This window comes from Pelobates fuscus, chromosome 1, assembly GCF_036172605.1.
Source record: "Pelobates fuscus isolate aPelFus1 chromosome 1, aPelFus1.pri, whole genome shotgun sequence".
In the NCBI taxonomy this organism is placed as follows: Eukaryota; Metazoa; Chordata; class Amphibia; order Anura; family Pelobatidae; genus Pelobates; species Pelobates fuscus.
Genome location: NC_086317.1, coordinates 380,377,047 through 380,401,145, shown reverse-complemented (window position 1 = coordinate 380,401,145; position 24,099 = coordinate 380,377,047). Strand labels below are relative to the sequence as shown.

At 41.6% G+C, this 24,099-nt stretch overlaps 2 protein-coding genes across 2 annotated transcripts in view; one reads left to right on the top strand and one right to left on the bottom strand.

The window, feature by feature from the left end:
• LPAR6 (lysophosphatidic acid receptor 6) overlaps nt 1–24,099 on the top strand; it is a 282,034-nt gene that overhangs the window by 99,821 nt on the left and 158,114 nt on the right. The window lies entirely within an intron of this gene.
• RB1 (RB transcriptional corepressor 1) overlaps nt 1–24,099 on the bottom strand; it is a 223,751-nt gene that overhangs the window by 189,786 nt on the left and 9,866 nt on the right. The window contains exons 2-4 of the mRNA XM_063426003.1: nt 21,092–21,203; nt 14,425–14,534; nt 9,306–9,440 (exon numbers count right to left, since the gene is read on the bottom strand). Of these exons, the coding sequence (XP_063282073.1) occupies nt 9,306–9,440; nt 14,425–14,534; nt 21,092–21,203 (357 nt within the window). The remainder of the gene's footprint in view (nt 1–9,305; nt 9,441–14,424; nt 14,535–21,091; nt 21,204–24,099) is intronic.

The following is a 24,099-nucleotide window of genomic DNA, read 5'->3' as shown; positions in this document are numbered from 1 at the left end:
CTATATACATAAGTATATACGTATATATCACTAAATATATACCTATATATAAATAAAAATAATAAAAAAAATTATATACATATATATGCACACATATATATATATCATAATTCTACGCATATATTTATGTAATAATTTTACATAATTAGGTCATTTTATTAATTACAATTAGCGGGACCTGCCTGACAACCCATGCTGAAACTATAGGGAATTTAATTTGCTAGCACTATATTTAACCCTATAACTTTCCAAGACACCATAAAACCTGTACATGGGGGGTACTGTTTTACTCGGGAGACTTCGCTGAACACAAATATTAGTGTTTCAAAACAGTAAAATATATTACAACGACGATATCGTCAGTGACAGTGAAATTTTTTGCATTTTTCACACACAAATGGCACTTACACTGACGATATAATTGTTGTGATACGTTTTACTGTTTTGAAACACTAATATTTGTGTTCAGCGAAGTCTCCTGAGTATAACAGTACCGCTCATGTACAGGTTTTATGGTGTTTTCAAAAGTTACAGAGTCAAATATAAGGTTTGCGTTTCAGTTTTTTCACATTAAAATTCGCCAGGTTGCCTTTGAGACCGTATGGTAGCCCAGGAATGAAAATTATCTCCATGATGGCATACCATTTGCAATAGTAGACAACCCAGGGTATTGCAAATAGGGTATGTTTTTTTTGTTTTTTTTAAGTAGCCACTTAGTCACAAGCACTGGCCAAAATTTGCGTTCAAATTAGTTTTTTGCACTTTCAAATATTAACACTAACTTTGGCCAGTGTTTGTGACCAAGTGGCTACTAAAAAAGACTGGACATACTCCATTTGCAATACCTTGGGTTGTCTACTTTAGCAAATGGTATGCCATCATGGGGGTAATTCTTATTTCTGGGCTACCATATGGTCTCAAAGGCAACGTAACCAATCTGGCGAATTTCAATGTGAAAAAAATGAAATATGTAACATGCTATATTTGACCCTGTATCTTCCCAAAACACCATAAAACCTATACATAGGGGGTACTGTTTTACACGTGAGACATCGCTGAATACAAATATGTGTATTGTATTGCAGTAAAAGCAAACAGTATTATGACATTCACAGTTAGAATGTCACGTAGAACTAAAAATTTTTTTTAAAAAATCTTATTTTCTCTCATTTTTGTAATATTTTTTTTCATATTAAATTATGTTCCATACCTAAATATTTGATGTTAAACGAAAGCCCTGTTTCCCCTGAATAAAATGATATATAATAAGTGTGGGTGCATTTAATATGAAAGAGGTGAATTACGGTTGGACAGACATGTAGCGCAAATGCCAGGTTTTGTTTACGTTTTTTTTGGATCACAACTTGTACATTTGGCTGCTGTCTTAAGGGGTTAAAAATACCCAGTGTTTACATGCTTTTTGCTATTTTTTTGCAAGTTATAGGGCTATAAGTACAAGTAGGATATTGCGGTTTCAAAACATTCATTTTTAAAATGTATCAATAGTGACATTGTAACACTATTATCCGTCATAAAATCGCTGAATAACACCCCACATGTACATATTTATTTTAAAGTAGACAACCCAGGCTATTCAATATGGGGTATGTCCAGACTTTTTTAGTAGCCAGTTAGTCGCAAACACTGGCCAAAGTTAGCGTTCATATTTGTTTGTGTGTGAAAAAAGTAAAAAACTAAATTGAACGCTAATTTTGGCCAGTGTTTGTGACTAAGTGGTTACTAAAAAAGACTGGACATACCCCATTTGCAATACCTTGGGTTGTCTTATTTTGCAAATGGTATGCCATCATGGGGGTAATTATCATTCCTGGGCTACCATACGCTCTCAAAGGCAACGTAACCAACCTGGCCATTTTCAATGTAAAAATATTTGACCCATATATTTGACCCTGTAACTTTCAAAAACGCTATAAAACCTGTACATGGGGGGTACTGTTATACTCAGGAGACTTTGCTGAACACAAATATTAGTGTTTCAAAACTGGAAAATGTATCACAACAATTATATCATCAGTAAAAGTGCTGTTTGTGTGTGAAAAATGAAAAAAAGTCACTTTCACTGACAATATCATCGCTGTGATATGTTTTACTGTTTTGAATCACTGATATTTGTGTTCAGCAAAGTCTCCCGAGTAAAACAGTACCCCCCATGTACAGGTTTTAGGGTGTCGTAGAACGTTACAGGGTAAAATACAGTGATAGCAAATATAATTCTCTGGACTTTTGGCCTGGGTTGGCAGGCAGGTCCCTTAAATTGCAATCAATAAAATAACTTACACAAAGTTATTTTATTGATTGCAATATGGGCTACATCCATATAACTTAGATGTGATGTATTTTTTAAGATACTATACACTATGCTCCCATATGTTTTTTATTAATACATATATATTCTTCCTTTCTTTTCCTTTTTTCCCTTTTTCCCTTTTGTATGCATTATTGCACTATGGTTGCTATTTGCACAAATAGCTATGTCTCTTTTTTATGTTACAAATGACTACCTATATGTACACACTCTATAAGATATGAAAGGTGCCCATCTTTAATATGGAGCTCCCTGCTTCATTTGGGCAAATGTACTAATATATCCACTTGAAACTAATTTAATGGAGACTGTGTTTATAATGTTGTTTACCAATTAATTTTCTCTTTTATACATATCATTGTAAGATTACTGCTATTTGTATAGACAATTATGTCATTTCTCTCAGTATAAATCATTGTTCCTGTATGCACTCTAACAACCATACAAGATGCCCATTCACGATATGGAGTTTTCAGCTTCAACTGGGCAAATTAAATCTGGAAAATGAATACCGGAAGTGACGTCAGACGCCGGCCACCTGAACTTCCGCCCATGTGACCGGCAATCAGAACAAGCAGTGGTTTTAAAACCGAACAGCAGCTGGATGTCTTATGCACTGATGAAAACTCGGACTGAGTTGAAACGCGTCTGCAAGACTGTGACTCTGTGTGTTACCATATGGGACCTACACAGTTATTATTTTAACTTTTATTTACAATAAATTTATTATTTTTTATTCATCACTTTGCTGCTGTTTTTCCTACTTCTGGGGGATACCATTCAAGATTCTCCACAGAGCCTTCTGAGGCACCCTTGGGCATCATATACAGAGCCTGGCACGGCTCTGGAATTCGTGAGTGTATTCAATCACTTCCACATTTCTTTTTTCTGCATATACAGGCTATACTATGTACTATTTTTTATCTTTATAGGTCTTTATATGGAACATCTCCTATACGTACCTGTACATGTATAAGTATTAATATTGCCTGTTCTGATACACAGGGAGTGGTGTGTGTGTATTTGGCACTTGTTGCTTTTAGTACCCTCTGTTATTAATAAAATAACTTAATTATGTAAAAATATTACATAAATACGCACGTAGAATTTAAATATATGCATATTTATATATTTGAAGTCTACGTGTATATTTATATAATTATTTATGTAATTTTGTATATGGACATATGAATAGTTCGTATTCTTTTTATTTATTTATATATACATAGATATATATACAATTTCATTCTAAGTGTATTTTGATATAAATATATATATATTAATATCAAAATACAGTTAGAATAAAATTTCGTATAGAAATAATTTTTTTTAAATTTTTTATTATTTTTACATGTTTAATTTAAATTACTTATGATTTGTATTTTATAATAATATATATATATACACAATATATATATATAGTTATTATATATATATACACACACGTGTGTAATTTAATTATAAGTGTATTTTTATATTAATATATGTACATAATAATATAAAAATACACTTAGCATGACATGACATATTATATAGGTATATCATATATATATATACATATACATATATAATAATTTTTTTTTATTAACTATAACTAATTTTTTTTTTATGATTTTACAGTTGCAGGGAGACTGCCTGTCAGCACAGACAGTCCCCCTGCAGGCAGACACATGGACACCTATTGTGACCATGTGGTCGCCCTGTTGGGCGATCACATGGCCACAGGGGTCCTAATTCGCCATGGGGAGACTGTCTGGGCTGCAGGCAGTCTCCCCACAACGGGAGCACCGCCGATCGCCGCCGGGGGAACGACGGCGATCGGGTAAGTACATTTTAAATTTAGGACGGTTCAGGACCGTCGTCGGTCGGCAATGAAAAAATGCCGATGACGGTCCTGAACCGTCCTACGTCCTTAAGGGGTTAAAGTACTTAACAGATGCCATGAGGAAAGGTAAGATGTAGGAGGCGGAAAACAACATCATTTTAGGGGGAAGAGGACACCCATCCTGGAGCCACAACAACATATCTAACTCAGCCTTCTGATTGGATTACAAACAGATACTGCACACTGGCAGGTGAGATCTGGTCACGGCTTCACCACAACAATTTCAGAACATCACAGTAAGTAATGGATAAATTAATACGAGATGGACAAGTAATCAAATAAACTACACTATGCAACCATGTGGAGTTACATACCCTGCACCTATTCCAGGGTGCTAGTCCCAATGGTTCAGTAAAAGTTAAAATAAAAATATTCGACAGTTTATTCTAAACACAAGAGATGGGATTGGCAATGTTTCAACCAAGTTTTCCTGTCTACACACAAACATATTAAATAAATAGTGTTAAAGTGATCAAACAATTACATCAACCATCCAATTACGTCAAAAAACTAGTTTGGCTGATTTGCATTTAAATAAGTAGAAACAAACACTAATGAATTATTCAATTTCTATTTATGTAGACCAAGACTTGCGAAAAACATGCTCAGTCAAAATATTGCCAGGTCCATCTGTGATGGTGGAATAAAGAACACAAAAGTGAAAGATTTCATGGTATTGCCAAGTCCCTTTATTTGACTTTTTTTCAAAACAAAACTACAAATGGGATTGGGTATCATATTCTTACTTATGATGTAAATAAATGATTCACAATGCCTAGAATAAATCAACTCTATCACACTTCAGAAACAAACCTGGCCCAGACAGGGCACTAATTAAAGCAAAATATTTTGTGTCCACAGTGATGGAATGAACTTCCTATCAATCTCAGAACCACAGTACACAAGGAAGAATATGAAGGCATGGCTATCCAACCAGGCATATCTCTCAGGCTGCTTACACTCTGCTCTCACTCAGGCAATGCAGTGCATTAAAGCAGGGTTTGCCTTCTTGTGGTATATGTGACAAACAGGAAATAGACATTCAGACACTGGGAGCTATTTGGAAAGACTGGATGAAGTTTATTCTTGTTGACAGAAATGCTTTAAGTTTCTAGCAACTGCAGTTCTGTTCATTTTCTTCAGCAGAATTGAACTCTATACCTTGCTGCACCCATAAAGCAAGGTTTATAAAGAATTATTAATAATAACTACAAAGAGGTATGGTAATTCCACTCTGGAATGTACTAGTAAGCTTAACCAGTTATTATGACTGACCAGAGTAAAGTTGAGTAAGCACCATGAGTGGCTACATCCTTCACATTAGCCAGTAATTATAGGTTGGGCATTGCTTATGAGTAAACACTTTGCATGGTGCCAACAGCAAGCTTAATTAACTCATTTGCAGTTGGTGAGCTGCCTCTACACTTTTTGCTGCCTTTTTAGGCCAATTTATGAGATTTGTTTATTTGTTCACAGATTTCATCAGGTCTCACCATGTGCTTTGATAGAATTCTTCAGCTGGAGAACCAACTTAAAGGAACACTAACAATTTAAATCTCATTTAAGTTGTTCGAGTGCCTTAAATATTTTCATCCTCTTGTGTTTCAAATCATTCTTTATGAAGGCTTTGAAGAGCAGCTTTAATGATTCACGGTTAACTTTTCTAGCTGTGTCATTTTAACCGAATCCCCTTAGAATGTAAGTTTGTTTGAGCAGGGTCCTCATCACTTTCTGCTCCTGTATGTCAACTATTTGTTTGTTAGTCCAAATATTGTACAGCCCTAAAGAATTTGTTGGCACATTATAAATAATTGTTGTTAATTAGAACTACAAAAAGGTAGGCCAATTCCACTCTGGAATGTCCCTTTAAGCTTGAAACCTTTATATAGCCCCGCACAGTTACTATGATGGACCAGACCACAGACAATGCAAGATTGGTTGTGTGTTTGCACAGCAACTAAATACAGTATTATGTAGTTTGCATGCTTTACTTCAATTAACCACTGGAGGTCAGCAACGTACTACATTATGTGCCCAAGTTAAAAACAGAAATTAGGTTTAAAAACCCCTATTCACCATTTATAAAAATCATTGTTGCTTTTCTGTGCCTTACTGCAAAACGGTAATCGTTATTGAATAAAAGCACTTCAAAAAGTAAAACCATCTTTATAGTAGAGAGATGTTAAAGGACCACTATAGGCACCCAGACCACTTCAGCTCAATGGGTGCCAGGTCCATCTAGGATTAACCCTGCCTGCTGTAAACATAGCAGTTTCAGAGAAACTGCTATGTTTACAAATGGGTTAATCCAGCCTCTAGTGGCCGTCTCATTGACAGCCGCTAGAGGCGCTTCCGACTGTGATTTTCACAGGGAGAAGATGCCAGTGTCCATAGGAAAGCATGGAGAATGCTTTCCTATGGACTGGCTGACAGCCAATGACGACCGAAGGAGGAGGAGAGGCCCCAGCGCAGAGGGAGACCGGCGCTAGAGAAAGTTGAGTGTTTAACCTCCTTCCTCCCCCTTCAGCCCGGCGGGAGTGGGAACCTGAGGGTGGGGGCACCCTTAGGGCACTACGGTGCCAGGAAAACAAGTTTGTTTTCCTGGCACTATAGTGGTCCTTTAAGAGGTTATGAATTAGTTTATTAAAAAGAAAAATCTCAGAATATGCTTGAGCAGTGAAGCAAACATGAGTGAAAGGGACAACCCAGAACACCCAAGCTTCTGGCATAGGAGATGGTTATAGTAAATAATTACAGATGCAGCGATCTGATAAAAAATCCTCCAACTTATTTTAAGACAGACACACACACTTTTGAGATGCTACAAAGGGAATTAATGCTTCCCATATAAGTTGATTAAAGGTTTTGAGATTTCCTTTGCAATCAGGTACCCTTTGACACAATGTAAAGTCATTCTAGAGCTGTAAATAGTTTTCCCTTGACATCATAGTTTATTGATAATGCTTATCAGCTGTACCCATGTTGACAGAAATTGTAAATGCTAAGACAGAGAAATGAGCTTTAAATATACAGTTGCAAGAAAAAGTATGTGAACCCTTTGGAATGATATGGATTTCTGCACAAATTGGTCATAAAATGTGATCTGATAATCATCTAAGTCACAACAATAGACAATCACAGTCTGCTTAAACTAATAACACACAAAGAATGAAATGTTGCCATGTTTTTATTGAACACACCATGTAAGCATTCACAGTGCAGGTGGACAAAGTATATGAACCCTTGGATTTAATAACTGGTTGAACCTCCTTTGGCAGCAATAACTTAAATCAAACGTTTCCTGTAGTTGCAGATCAGACGTGCACAACGGTCAGGAGTAATTCTTGACCATTCCTCTTTACAGAACTGTTTCAGTTCAGCAATATTCTTGGGATGTCTGGTGTGAATCGCTTTCTTGAGGTCATGCCACAGCATCTCAATCGTGTTGCGGTCAGGACTCTGACTGGGCCACTTCAGAAGGCGTATTTGCTTCTGTTTAAGCCATTCGGTTGTTGATTTACTTCTATGCTTTGGGTCATTGTCCTGTTGCAACACCCATCTTCTGTTGAGCTTCAGCTTGTAGACAGATGGCCTTAAGTTCTCCTGCAAAATGTCTTAATAAACTTGGGAATTAATTTTTCCTTCGATGATAGCAATCCGTCCAGGCCCTGACGCAGCAAAGCAGCCCCAAACCATGATGCCCCCACCACCATACTTCACAGTAGGATTGAGGTTTTGATGTTGGTGTGCTGTGCCTCTTTTTCGCCACACAGTGTTGTGTGTTTCTTCCAAACAACTCAACTTTGGTTTCATCTGTCCACAAAATATTTTGCCAGTACTGCTGTGGAACATCCAGGTGCTCTTGTGCAAACTGTAAACGTGCAGCAATGTTTTGTTTGGACAGCAGTGACTTCCTCTGTGGTATCCTCCCATGAAATCCATTCTTGTTTAGTGTTTTACGTATTGTAGATTCGCTAACAGGGATGTTAGCATTTGCCAGTGACTTTTGAAAGTCTTTAGTTGACACTCTAGGATTCTTCTTCACCTCATTGAACAGTCTCCACTGTGCTCTTGCAGTCATCTTTACAGGATGGCCACTCCTAGGGAGGGAAGCAGCAGTGCTGAACTTTCTCCATTTATAGACAATTTGTCTTACCGTGGACTGATGAACAGCAAGGCCTTTGGAGATACTTTTATAACCCTTTCCAGCTTTATGCAAGTCAACAATTCTCGTAGGTCTTCTGAGAGTTCTTTAGTGCGAGGCATCATTCACATCAGGCAATGCTTCTTGTGAAAAGCAAACCCAGAACTGGTGTGTGTTTTTTATAGGGCAGGGCAGCTGTAACCAACACCTCCAATCTCATCTCATTGATTGGACTCCAGTTGGCTGACATCTCACTCCAATTAGGTCTTGGAGATGTCATTAGTCTAGGGGTTCACATACTTTTTCCACCTGCACTGTGAATGTTTACATAGTGTGTACAATAAAAACATGGCAACATTTCATTCTTTGTGTGTTATTAGTTTAAGCAGACTGTGATGGTCTATTGTTGTGACTTCGATGATGATCAGATCACATTTTATGACCAATTTATGCAGAAATACAGATCATTCCAAAGGGTTCACATACTTTTTCTTGCAACTGTAATTTCACACCAGACCAAGTAAACTGGCCTTTGAGCATTACATTTTTCCAGTTTGAAATGTATAAATTATAAAACGCATGTTTCCTTCCTGCACTTTGAAACACCCCACAGTCTATAGTGAATATAAAAATATTAAGGGGGGGCAGTATACTTGCTATTACAAAAAAAACTTCTTGGGTAGTGAAACAAATACAAATTACATAGAGAGACTTCAAAAGCTAGTAATTCATTACAGCTAGGACAATTAGTTAAAGTTGTTGTACCTATAATCAGGTCTAAAAGTCTTCCTTCCAGTGCAAGTCCTGTTTTACTACACTAGAAGGGTCACTAAGAAAGTCATTTTACAACTGTGCATGCTTAAAAAAAAAAATTATACAACGTTTTCATGAGGTAAAGTAATGGTCTAAAATGAAATGTTACTGTATGTGCAAGTGTTACAAATAATTACCTTTGAAACTTCTGGTATAAGTGGCACATCGTTTCATATTTTGTCTTGAGCTTTGATATGGCATGGTCTACTTTAGTGCTGAGATTGTCCACGTTAATATCCATCTCTTTCAGAATCCGAAAACATCTGCTCACACTGTTACAAGAAGAATTACATACAATTAATGAATTATTTTGAATACATCAATGATGAATCACACCATCATGTAAAATGCAATATAATGACCCCATGTTTGCTTTCCAGTAACTATACTAGCCCTTTAGCCAAAATGTTTTTAAATCGGCAAATATTGGAACAACCTACTAACAGTAACACCTCCTCAACCACATTCATCTCATAGTTTTAGTTTATTCTTCAGACACCATGCTCAATGGGAACCTTCAATGGGAAAACATTGCTATTTCTTGAATAAATCCCAAAAGGAACAAGCCAACCAACACTCAGCCTTAAATTTTCTATGAATCTGACCAATGCAGTCATTCTACAACCTACAATTAAGCGTCAAATATATACGATAACGGGGGGGTGTGGCCAACCACGAGACTGAAAAGACACATTTCTGTGGAGCTCCGCTTCACCCAGAGAATTAAACCCAAAACCCATTGAAAGAACAATCGAAGCGGACCACCCACAACCTCACCCCAACGACTATAACATAGGACACAAACACCGCAAACCTCAGGGGCCAGGCACCTCCAACACCAAAGATATATGGCTGGCATTTGAGCGGCCTACACTGCCGGTGCCCCTCAAAATGGCTCCCGCGGAGACTCGCCAAGACGAGACCTCGGAGGAATCCCTGGAGGAAGAGGAAAACAAACTTACATCCTCAAGACAATGCGACTCGGATGGGGCAGATGACTCGGAGGATGATTTGGCTCCAGCAACCAGAGGAGATATAAAGCAAATGCTCCTGGAGATGCGCCGAACATGGAGGTCGGATCTCCAGGAAATCCGACGAGACATGGGGGACATGCGGTCAAAGCTCCAAGAAGTGGAGGGGAGAGACGCGGCGAGAGAATCCCGGCTGCAAACCACCGAAACCAATGTCAGCACTCTCACGCTGCAGGTTCAGAAACTGACCCGCACGGTTGCATCCCTGGAGACCCGACAGACGCCGCAACATACGCCTGCGGGGTATACCTGAAGAGGTGACGGGGGAACAGCTGCTATCCCTACTCCCGCCGGCTACTGACAGCTATAGGCCTCGCAGGGGAAGCAGACCCTGGTATGGTACTCACTGTCTTCAGAGTGAGGAAGGCAGCGACGGCTCCGGAAGCAGCCCCGAGAGATGCCATACTAGTAACCAGGGACACTGCTGTCAGAACAACCCTTATGGCCCGCTCCAGAGAGCTGGGGGGCGCGGAACTGGACAGAGCCACCATCTCATTCTTCAACGACATTCCCTTCACCGCACTGCTGGAAAGAAGAAAACTTGCTCCAGTAGCCAGGCAGCCAAACAGAGCGGACGCACGCTAGCTGAGCTCCGGGACAAAGCAGCCAAAAACGGGGGAATCTTGCCAGAATTTTTCCCGGAAAACCTCACGGGATACCTCCTCCATCCACAATGGGTCGTAAGACCAAAAAATCCCGGGCAGATAAACCCACGGAAGGTAGGAACATCGAGGAATACCTCCGTCGGGCGCAGGGAGTCGGCGGATCCAAGAAGGCCGCCGACACGGACGGCTACTCTGACTCCTCTGAGGATATACTACAGAGCAGAGGTGCAGCAGACCTCCTACAGTCACTACAGCCCCTGCGGGCCACACAGAGCATGCAGTCAGCGCCAGTGACCGCGCATACGCTGAAAGAAATGCTCACCGATCTTCAAAGAACGCTACAGGCAGATATGGCTACAATTCGGACGGATCTCGCAGGCATGGCCGGACGGCTGACAACCGTGGAGACGGCATCAGAAACCCACTCAAAATCTATTGAAATACTAGAAGCAGAGATGCAAACCTTAAAGAAGCAACAAACTGCTTTGGAACAACGCTTTGTGCAAACAGAAGATGCCAGGCGCCGCACTAACTTAAAGGTGCGCGGGCTCTCTGAAGACATACCAACCACGGAACTCCCGCACTTTATGAGAAGGCTGGTGGAGTCCCTCTTTCAACCCAGACAGGCCAAAAGCATCTCTTTTGAGGGGATATTTTGGATCCCGAAGCCTAAAGGGGCCCCGGAACAAGCATCTAGGGATGTGGTGGTACGCTTCCACTCCCTCAGGGACAAAACGCGCTGCAACTCCCCCCCCCATGTCTTTGAGAATATGCAGCTCTCATTTTATGCGGACCTCACGAGATACCATGCAGTGGAGGAAGTCATTGCAGCCCTTCACTAGCCAACTCAGAGCTCACGACATCACCTACCGGTGGAGGTCGCCGCGCATACTACAGATACTGCAGGGAGAAGTGGCCTACTCGGTGCAAACCTTGCAACAAGCGGCTGACCTCTTGAACACCCTGGGACTCCCAAACGACTCACTCCCGTTACCCGCAACGAAGAGGATTCCCACGATGCAGCACTCGAAGATACGGGCACAGGCTACGCAAGCGATGACATCCAGGGCCCGCTCCTCTAATCCAGCAGTAGCCCCCACATGAAGCACAGAGACAACCTCCTAAGACTTGAACTGTTTAACCGTTACAGCTCAGCCCTCCATTAGCAGCTGGCTTCCGGGTGCATGACACTCTGCTACCTGGTTCTATGTTTATGTTCATGTTTAGTTTAATTTTTAGTTTGGTTACCCTAACGAGCTCCCCAAGTTCTACTGAGCTTTTGTCTGCCTGGCATTTTGACTAGATGACGCTAGTTCACTACACGACTGCTCGCAACCCCCCGCCTCTATACCACAATAACACCTGTGGGAAACGCTGGAGGCGTATTACTCCTTTGCGACTAAGGGCCCACCGCCACGCATCCCCGTATAGCCCGTGAGTATAATAATCTACCAAGAGCACTGGGACCCTACACACCGACCACATGCTGTAATCACATTTTCGGGACGACCCCACCCCACGTGATACCCACTAACTAGAACTGGTCTACTGCCCTCATAGCGGGGACCCCGGACCCGCAGACCAACGCACAGGCGACACAATATCCCACTAATGGGGATTAAAACCCTGCTTACAGGCCATGGACCATACACAAGACGGAACACCCATATAAGATATCCACGATTTTTTTTTTTCACACCTTAGACACCGCGGCACACCAGCCAGACATCCACCTCGTGCCATTCAAGCTTTGCTCCAACATGCTGGAGTCTTAACGCCTGACGAAACATACTATTAAAAATGTGCGACACATCAGGCCATAACCCACAATGTATTTATTTGCTTATGTATACGCTGTTGTGGCACCCTGAATCTGCAATGTACCTACCTGCACAACGTAAAATAAAGAATTAAAAAAAAAAAAAAAAAAACTGGCTCCAGTAGCCAAACAATTAAGAGATCAATCGATGCGGTACCGATGGGGAGCAGAAGGAGCATTGATTGTGACAAAAGGAGGAAAGACCACCATACTCACCTCAGCAGATGATCCTGAGACGTTACTCCAGAGCCTAGACAAAGAAGTCACACCGACCAAAGTGAGCATGAGTAGCCGCAACGAAGAGGAGAAGCGGAGCACTGGGGAAGGCAAACTGCGGACCGGGACCAAGATACACAGACTGGGAGTCCGCAAACTGTGAACGCTAATAAACCACACTCTAACACAACTCAGAGGCGCAAGACAACTAAGATACAAGTAAAATTCTCAGCACTGCAGCAATACCCCAGTTAGAAGCCCACACACACACACACAAGCTTACCACGAGGCCACACAGTGAGACATACATGTCCAGGACACAGCCTGAGGTAAAGCGAATTCCGACTACAGACACCCACAGATCTAACGCCTTACTCTAGCTGACATAAGATGCACAGACATAGAGCCTATATATATATATATATATATATATATATATATATATATATATATATATATATATATATATATATATATGCCAGTTAGGCTATTTGAAATATATCTGATCCCATGTTACTTGAAATATGTCTTATCCACTGCTGTTATTTTGTTAACTTGAAAAAAAAAAACGATACTCTGATGTGAATATCTGCTATTTTGCATGAAATTTAATAAAAATACAAATTATAAAAATATATACGATAATATCCATACAGCCGCATTCAGCACATGGTCTCCAGACAGAATAGTGTGATGATCAACAAATATCTATGGCTTTTCATTGCACATTAGGATTTAAATGTATCTATTAAAGCAGTAATCTACCTGCAACTCCTCTCTGCTCCTTTGCACTCTCTGTAGTAATGCTGGGGCGTGAGTGATGTCCTATTTTACGGCTCCCGGCATTATTAAATATGGTGCGAGGGAGCAGAGAGGAGCTGCAAGTAGATTACTTCTCCCTCGCTCGCTGCTTCAGCCGGCCGTCTTCATGCTCACCAATGTTCCCCACTGTGGCCCCCTTAACTAAAGGGCTGACATCCCAGGGCGAAATATCTAGTCGCCATGGTGACCAGGGATTTATCGGGCACTGGTCTAAAATGTGCCAGCATATGCTTGTGACAAGTAGTAACTTCCTTATTAGATGTATTCTGAGTATGTACTCAATTTAAACCAAAATGCTGATATGACATCCCTACTCAGCCAATCACTGCTCTGTTATCAGCACCTTTTCACGGCTTTGAAAGGCAACACAGATAATAAGAACAGTTACTGGCTGTGGGTAGTAGTCCATTCAGCAGGCCAGCTCACATTGATCTCTAACTGGTTGAGCTACACTGTGAATCTTCCAATCAGGAAGAGGTTTTGTGAGAGGGAAATGCGTGGCTCAGGTAGTAGAGTTATGCTGCAGAACATTTTTTTTGTTTTTAAAAAAAACCTACAAAGCTTTGAACAGGGAGAAAAACAGCATAAATATGAAGCCAAAATGTACAAGTTGTATTGGTACCCACAAAGTTCCTTTAATCATAAACATATATCTTTTCACACCACCATTGAAACAAAATAGGTTTTTTTAATTACAGTTTTTTTCATGATTCTGTCACATCAACATAATTGTCTAAGACGGATTTCTCTTATTCATACATACCTCATATTTATAGCCTTTAAGAGCTCTGTAAAAGTAAATGCCATTTCTTCACAATCCACCGAAGCAATGAAGAGGCAAAGACCAAGAGACACGGTTTTGTTGGAGTCCCTCTGGCAAATGAATACAAAAGATTAAATATATAATTTATTCCCTCTGTTTTTTTTGTTAAGTGTAATATAACAGACCATCAGACATCTTTAATAAAAGCCTTTATATCGTTTGCATTTACATTTTGCTAAACAGCAGTATTAGAAAATAATGGTATGAAAAACAAGTCAGCATGTTCAGCAAAGTCTTTCTAGCTCTGGTCCACCTGAATCACCCTGCCAATGATAACATGTTTCACAGATAAACATTTGTTGGTTCTAATTTGTCAAATACAAAAAACAAACTTCATATTGAATCATGTTTTTAGTCACGTACACATATATTCGTAAATAACCATTAGAATAAGTATTACGTGATAACCAGCAGACACATATATAAGTATATAATAAGGTGTGCAGTGAAGTGTACTACTGTTCTTCACATAAGACCGCATGTAAAATGTTAAAGGGACTCACCAGTGCCAGGAAAACATTAGTTTAGACCCTGCAGTGCCCCTTTCCTTCCCACCCCCTATCCCATGTTGCTGAAGAGGGTTAAAATCCCTTCGGTGACTTACCTGAATCCAGCGCTGATGTCCTTCGGCGCTGGGTCAGGCTCAGCCGACAGGGAGATCTAATGTGCATTCGCAGCAATGGCCATGCGCGCGCATGCATGCATTAAATCGCCCCAGATGAAAGCATTATTCAATGCTTTCCTATAGGGATTCCGGCATGCTGGAGGTCCTCATACATTGCGTGAGGACGTCCAGCGTCGTTCAAAACACTTTTTTGTTCTACGAACACAGAAGTCCCTTTAGTGGCTGTCTGATGGACAGCCACTAGAGGAGGACTTAACCCGGCAAAGTAATTTGTAAAAACTGCAATAATTTATTTATAAAAACTGCAATAATTTTACTTGCAGGGTTAATGGTAGTGGGAGTTGGCACCCAGACCACTCCAATGGGCCGAAGTGGTCTGTGTGCCTGGAGTGTCCCTTTAAGGGTTACACAGAAAGTCCAGCAATAGCTTTCTATTATATAGTGATTTTAGCGCCCGCCTTTGCTGGTGCTCCCTGAGCCCTCCAAACGGCACGTGGCTCCATAAGGGAACCGCGCGCACAGTACACTGGGAGGGGTAGCGCTACCCAGTGCTCAGTCTGACACTGCACGCCGGCATAGAACGAGAGGCCCCCCTCCACTGCTATGTCAGATAAAACAACCAGAAGGAAGGGAAGCCATCTAGCTATAGGGCAGAGAATGAAATGGGGGGGCGGGAGGGGGAGGAGAGATATAAATGAAAGGAGGAGGGAAGAGGGAGATAGGAGTGATCTAGTTGGACACAGCATACTTATAATAATATGCTTTTAAAGAAGAAACGTATTCATAGCCAAATAATAACATTTTACATTTGTAGCAATTTCCACTGCAGGGTTCTAAGTGTTCGTCTAGGTGGCCGAATTTCCTATGGACGACCACGAGGTGGCGGCCATCTTGTACGCATGAACACCGGCAACGGTGCTTGGTCGTCGAGTTCATGGAACTATTTTCGGACACAAACTCCCGAACACCGCTGGACTTCCATGATCGCCTGTGTTCAGTTCTACAACACTTAGAAAGACACTGTTCGGTGGAAACGTTCCCATGAACAAGGGAAACAAGCTCCAGGGTGAGAACATTGACTATGTTCGGTAGTTTTTCTTTTTTTTTTTATTCTTTATTTTATTGTGCACAGAGTTACCGGTCCGTCCTGGTGCAGGCTGGATTGTAGGTGATTGCCAGGTCGGTCTTCCAGCAGAGGTGTCTTTCTTGACGGTTTGCGCGGTCACTTCAAGCGAGTATGTTTGCTTCTTTGTGTGACACACGCTTAGTGCAGCCGTTGATGGAAGCTCGATGAGCCAGCCTCTCCCCGGGTCCCGCAGTCTCTCAGCTCGGGGTATCTGCGCTGTCGGTCAATTTTTGGGTGGCAAGACATGGTTTTTAGAGAGTATATTTCAGTTGGTTACAGGAGCTGTTCAGACTTGCGACCGTCCAGCTCGGCGGTCCGGCCCCGCTCCCAGTTTTTTCGGTTTTTAAAATACCAAACTAGACCGACTGCAAGCATTGATTCGATGGAACTGTTTTAGTTATGGCAAATGCGTGCGGTCGGTCAAATTATGACTTTCAGGAAATTCCTGAACCCCTGAACCGATCAGGGTGACTTTTGGATATGTTGGTCACCCAGATCGGGGCTATCAGGTGATGCAATGTTTGTGGGGTTTTTATGTATTTTTAAGGTACTTTTGGAGTGTTGGTGAAATGTGTGTTTTTTTGTGCCTGGAGATAATTGAGTTTAGTTCAGTTCCTGACTCAATTATCTCCCAGGCACAGGGGAGGGATTATCTTGTTTTGTATGGCATTGTCCTGGACCTGAGAGCCAATGTAATAGTGTGTATGTCAGTGGTGGCTGCGAATAAACGTATTCCAGCTTGTACTCCCAGAACTATGTGTCGTCTGTATATTGGGAGGGGAAAGGCTACTCTTTAATCACTGTTCCAGTGTGGAGGATTCAACAGGGAAAGTCCTTGTAAAGACTAGAGCTCTCAGGACTGAGTGCCATCCAGTACCTGGGGGTGTCTAGATCGAATTCCCCATTCGGCTTCAGGAGGGAGCGGTTCCAGGACCCCAGTCAAGCCACGGCGACTGTGGGCAAGAGTGTTGAGGTTTGTCCCCTGTTCCAGCTAGGAAGCGGTCCTTGGCGGAGGTAACCCCCAGCAAGGGGTACAGGGAGCTCCGTTACATATAGTTTTTCAATTTTTTTTTGCTTTATTCCCGCTCATTGCCAAAAACTATAGAAAATGTAAACACAGCATAGAGAAATTTCATATCCATGGTTCGATTATGCTATACTAGTTGTACAAGTGTAGTATTAACAAAACTGATACAAGTTTCTACATTTTACACAACTGCACTTTTAACAGATAGTGGAGAGGTAGTTAGGGAACTAAGCGAACCTTAACTTCTACCTCTTTGATACAATCATATTTTCGTTGCCATGCTTCTGCCATCACTACTGAACTCTCACACATAAGCAGACTATGGAAGATCCCACAAGACCATGGGATCTTCCAAAGGTGACATGTGGAAGGCACACATGTCTTTCTGTGTCTGTGAGCTTATGTTTAGGGGAGCAGCTTGCACAAGACCATAAGATCTTCCAAAGAATCTTCCGCATGCACAAAAAGGTGCCAAAGAAATTGCAAGGGGTGACACATGGAAGGCATAAATGTGTGTCTTTCTGAGTCTGTGAGCGTATGTGTGGGTTAGCGGCTTGTAGTGTTTTGTGTGTATGGGGAACTGTGTGTAAAGTTGTTGTTTTTTTGTTTTTTTTATAGTGGGGCTGTTTTGTGTGTGAAAGGAGTGACTGAGTAAGTATCAGGGTTACTATTTGGAGTGTGCACCTGTTGTGGCAAGGTGATTGTCACAATGTGAATGTGACTGTGTGTGAGGGGTAAGCAATGGGTGTGACTGACATGTGGGGGGGAGTAGATTGTGTGTGGTGAGGCTATTTCCCTGACCAGCCACTCCACACAATGCTGCTTGTTTTTTATGGGTTTGTTTTTATTTATTTTTTAGCAGAGCCCACCTCTTGGTTGCCTTTTTGCTGTCAGGTGATCTCTATTTTCTGTTCCTTGGTGGACAATGCATTTCCCTGGTGATTTAGTGGCCGGTCAGAAGGATCTGGCCCTCGGGCTGGGAGCAGACCCCTCTGAAAGCTCACTTTCAGTCTCTTACTGGGAGGGTGGATTTGCATAGAGCTACTCTGAATCAGAGATGTTGTTGTGAGGGGCTGCAGGAGAGCTCAGTAAAGCCAGCACTGGAATGGTAGAGCCTGCTCTGCTGTCAGCACAGTCACTGCAAAGTACATTTATTTGCAATGAAAGAACCAATTTTGAAATGGTTACATTCGATTGCAGGGTATGGAAGTATATACACAATTGCTGCCGCAAGTCTTTATAAAAAGCAACATAGCTGCTTTAAAGCATGTGTAATAATCTGGCAAGTACCATTAATATACTGCCTTTTAACAGATATACAAATATGCACATAGAAGAGACCCTTTCCCAAACCATGCCGACCCTATCCTCCCCTCAGTTGGGCTTACCTGGATGACATCACGATTCCTAACTCCCCCCCCCCCCTCAACCCAGATATCCCTCAGCCTTGGCTCAGCTCAGCGCACGCTCCTCCCCAGCTAACGTTTGCCGGTGGGGAAGAGCTAGTGCGCATGCACAGCAACGGCCGTGCTCACATTTGGATTTCCGCATAGGAAAGCATTATTTAATGTTTTCCTGTGGAGATTCCGGTGATGCTGGAAGTAATCAAGCATAGCGTGAGGACTTCTAGCGTCGTTTAGGCAACCAAAAGTCACCTATCCACCAGTTAGTCTCTCTAGTGGCTGTCTGGAAGGGAGCTGACAGGAGCTGCAGGAGTTACAGCTTCCTGCCAGCCCCCAACAGCCCCTTGTCTGTATTATGGCAATGTAAGTTGCCATAATACAGACATTGAATCGAGTATAAGTCGAGTTGGGGTTTTTCAGCACACAAAAATGTGCCGAAAAACTCAACTTATACTCGAGTATATACGGTAATTACATGCTCATGGGTGATGGGAGTTTGCACCCAGACCACTTCAATGAGCTGAAGTGGTATGGGTGTCTACAGTGTCCCTTTAAGATAAGTTTCGAAATTTGCGTGCTTACTTACAATGCTCTCCATTCCTATGCCACTACTTACATCTCCTCACTCATTAGCAGATATTCCCAGTCCAGCATCTTTGCTTCACCGACAACCTGCTAATGTCCTGTGCTCACACCCATATCCAGGACTCCAGTCTGCAGGACTTCTCTATGGAGGCTCGGCAGCGGCAAATTAGATTCTCTAAGACTCTGCTGACCTATTTTAGAAAAGCCTACCAGATCTCCCCTCAACTCATCATCCCTTATTTCCTCCCTCTCCTTTTTACCCACATACTGTGCTCCTTCCTTCCTAACACCCCATTCCTCCCTCAGGTACATAACTTTGTACATATCTTTTGCATCCTTTTACATTGTAAGCTCATTTGAACAGATCCCTCTTCATTTACTGTTACAGTGTGTGGATCATGTTTTGTTAGAATTTAGTGTTGTATTGTACAGCGCTGTGGAATATGTTGACGCTATATAAATAATTGTAATTCATTCACACTAGATAAAACTGAGTACTTCTGATACAAAAGAAAAAAGTATTGTAAAACAGAAATGTTAATATATATATAAAAACACATTCTAGCAAGGAAAATAAAAAACCTAAATATCTCCTCCTCCCCTGTCCCACAAAAAAAGAAGGCAGGCGCCATACAGAACAGCTTCAGGCAAGTAAAACTTACCTTTCACTGCACCCAGCTGTTTCTTGCAAAATATGCATAAAACCCCCAAAAGGTGACACCTATCATGCCCCAAACAACTTATGCTCATTACACTGAGCACAAGATTTTAATTTACACATTGTGATAGCAGTCTTGCTACTAAAATGTATAGATTAGGAGAAAAATCCATTTAAAAATAGGTTTGGCTCCCAGCTGTCTGACAACGCTTCGGCGTGCTGGCACATTGACTGACAAAGGGAGTAGAAAATAGCTCCCACAGGAGATCCCTCTGTTCTCCAACCATAGCCCGTGCTTCCAAGGTCGACCAGGGAGTACAGGAACAGAGTGACAACGCCACTGATAAGATTTGCCCTGCTTGGGGATGTCCCCCATGCAGGGCAAATCAAAATAGACCTGATATTGCTGATAAATGACATGTGTGTATTAGTCGTGTCTATTTATAGTGTCTTAGATTAGTCATGCCTACAACCTATTTTAAGTCGACAAATTTGCTAAGAATCTAGGAGCCAGCTAAAAGCCATGAGGAGCAAGGTTTTTTTTTTTTTGTTTTGTTTTGTTTTTTTTAAACAAAGCTTTATTTTCAACAACAAAAATACAATTCTTAAAAGGGACACTATAGTAACCAGAACCACTAGAGCTCTGGCGGTAATAGCCTGTCTCTGTAGTGTTTAGGCTTTTCCTGTGGTCCAGTAGGGGACTGTGCTGAAATCTTCCTGCTCTTCTTGCTCTGCTCCCTCACACAACATTTAGTGATACCGGGGCCAGAGTGGCGTCATATTCCAGGTCCTGGCATCTCTACAGAGATCACGAGGGACCAAGACGATTATAGCTGAGCCCTACATGCCAACTTCCATTCTTCTACAACTGGCCTCCGCGGGAGTACAGGGGGCAGATAACACAGCCGCAGAAGGGACTGACAAATACATAGGTGCCAGGCCAAAATTGTATTGGACATGAAGACCTGGCACCTGGAATTCGTCAAGTCCTGCCATATTTATTTATCATGTACTAGCTAGTGTGGCTACACCTTTTATTAACAATTAAAAAAAAAAAAAACACATTTATTTTTTTAACCACTTAAGGACCAAACTTCTGAAATAAAAGGTAATCATGACATGTCACACATGTCATGTGTCCTTAAGGGGTTAAAAAAGCATTTCATTTTCAAAAAAGACTTACTAGCACGCTCCTTTCCAGTTGCTCATAGGTTTTCCAAGCTCTCCCTTTAACGTGGTCAGATATTCTCAATTTGCCACACAACGAAGCAAACTCTGGATCTTGAAATTCATTCCTACGGAAAAATTAAGAGTTATTCAGAGCAAAAAGAAAATGTTACTCAAATAACAATAAAACAAATGCATGGCTTGTAATAAAGTACTCCAAATATTCTGTCAGCCACAGTGTCCTGAAAAGTCACTCCCATGTGCCAAAATCACATATTGAATAAGTAATCTCAATTTAATTTATTTTTAAATACAAATGTTTATAAAAACACGGTCAGATATTGTCCCATTTTCAAATCATATCTTATATGGTCTAAATGTTATTCAATAATGATTTTTTCTTTTTTTTCCCTTTAGATCTGTATTAATAGACGTATTACTGCTTGTGTGACGGCACACGTCACTCCTGGTGACTGCGCACTGGTGCTTTGGGGGCGGCAGAGGCATACTAAGTTAATTTGATTACTTGTACTATACTGGTTATGGTGCTTGGGGTGTTCTTTTCATTACACCTTTCTCCCAGATATTATGCAGTTTATTCAGCAAGAAAGACCAAGGGGAGTAGCTGTGGAAGATATCTTTGCTGGGATGCTTTTGCTTTAATGCCATCACTCTTCAGATCGGAGAGCAAAAGAATAGGCTTCGTTTCAGCTAGGAGTGAGATGATATTAAAAAGGACACTTTATGCACTGTAATGGCTTCACCTCATTGAAGTGCTTATAGTATCTGAAGTCCCCTGGCACTGTCCTAAACAGTTTTAAATGTTTTAATGCTAAATATTAAATGTCTTAGACTGTAAGCTCATTTGGCTAAGAGTGACAGCTGACTGCTTTTTATTTTAGCACAGCCCCTATTACTGTTATGAACTGGTATGGCTAGAAGGAACGTGTATTCTCTGCTTTTGCCATACCTCCAGTAGAGACCAGGCTGTGTGCTACCCTTATTTAGTGTTAAAATAGTTTAACACTGAATGGAGAGACAGAGCCTAGGGACTCCAGGCATTATAACCAATTAAATTAGGTTAAATAGTTAAGTATCTATAAATGTCCATTTAATGAGCACTACAATTGGAAACATTAAAATTATATTGTGCGTGTCTGTCATCAGTAGGCAAGCTGGGACTTAAAAGCACAACCTGCCTGTTAAACTAAACAGAAAGATCATTATGAACACACACACACACACACACCAAAACACAAAGTTAAAAAAAAAAAAAAAAAAAAAAAAAACCTACATAAAATTAGGAGGCTTCAGTAAGAGTAAGGAATATAACACTGTTTGAAAACACTTGGGTTCTTTCAGCAGAACCAGACTCCTGTAAAGCCAGCTGGGGTTTTTTTTGTTGTGGTTTTTTATTTTTTAAACTTCACGTCTGATGGGAAAACATTTGCTCATTTTACAAAAAAATATTTTCCCCACTTACCACAGAGTATGTTCTTACACACTGAGTGTTTTATCACTTCCACATGGCTGCAACATCTTAGGATTACAAATTCCAAGATTTAAAAGATAAAATGTCTAAATTTAATTGTTCATAACAGATGTAATGAGAAGATAGAAGGCAAATCACAGAGTTTATACAAAATAAAATCTCCCACGTATGTATTAGAAAGATATGACCTTGCTAGCTAAAGTAATGTACCTGAAAATGTGTCACACAAAAAGTTGGAGGTGAGGGAGGGAAGCCAACAGATGCTTCCATTAACTCCTGCAAGTGATTTACAGAGACAAGTTACATTGTACACCTGGTAGACCAGGGCTTGACAAGTTTTTTTTTTGTTTTTTTTTAATTCTTTATTTTTGTGTGCATGGAGAATGAAACATATCTGCTGGTAGTGCCACAATAGCAGGTACCGGCCATTCGTGGTTAACAGTTATATGGCATAGATGAAGTCTGCACAATTTTTTTTTTATATAAACAAGCTTGACTTTAGGTAAAACATTGTCATGTTGAGTGTACATACTAATATGAACATCTGCTAAGCATTCTGACATTAGGATTTAATAGGGGTACATGACTGAACATTCTAACTTAATGTACATGCAAGGCAGTTAGGTGGTTAATTTTCAGACTATGTTATTGTAGTTTACTCTTTCCTGCCTAGGGCGACATGTAATGCATGCTGCTGTTAGGTAGCTGGGTGGTTGCTTGAACTGTGTACGATAAAATATTCACCCTAGTGGCCCCTGTAGCCAAATTTAAATGTGGCCGAGGAGGGTGACTTAGTGAGTGAGCTTGGATCTCTTACGTGCAACGCTCATGCCAGGTAGGTGTGGGTCAGTGGGGCACAAACAAAATGTCCACATGAGTCTGTGTAGCTGATGCCCTCTGTGAGCCTAGCATGGTCCTGCTGCAAGCCGGCTGTCAGGCATACTTTGTGGCTCCATCTGGGCTGGCTGGTATGTGTTGTCTGGCAATCCAGGAGAGGTGTGCGGCGTCTAGCATGTGTGACCGGCTTCTCGATTCGACTGGAGGGTATATTTTCATTTGCTGGGTGTCGTTGCTGTGGTGTGTGCGCTGACCTGCTGCATCTCCATTTCTTCCTTCTGTACCCGTTCGCCAGGGAGCTAGCATGAGTGGTCATAGTTGGCTGCTAATGTTGTCGGGCCAGGTGAATCTGGATGCTGTGTTGGTAGCCATGTTCCTTCCCTCCGTCCTCGGCGCACGTGGCACCCTCCATTTTAGGTGAGGTGCCTGGGCTGCCAGTTTGGGTGGTGGTGTTGCTGGACCATGCGTGCGCTGTAGCGGTCGGGGCCACAGGGTGAGGACCGGGATCACCCCCACTGGTCCAGAGGGAGGGGGGGGATCAGGACCGGTTCCGCCGATGTGCCATGTGCTCCGTTGGGCAGGGCAGTGGAGCAGCGGCCGTCCACTCCACTCACCGCCAGTTAGGATCCCGCAGGGATCTCTCCTCCGAGGGACTGGAACTCTGAAAAGCAAGCCTCTCCTCGGCCCCGGTAGCC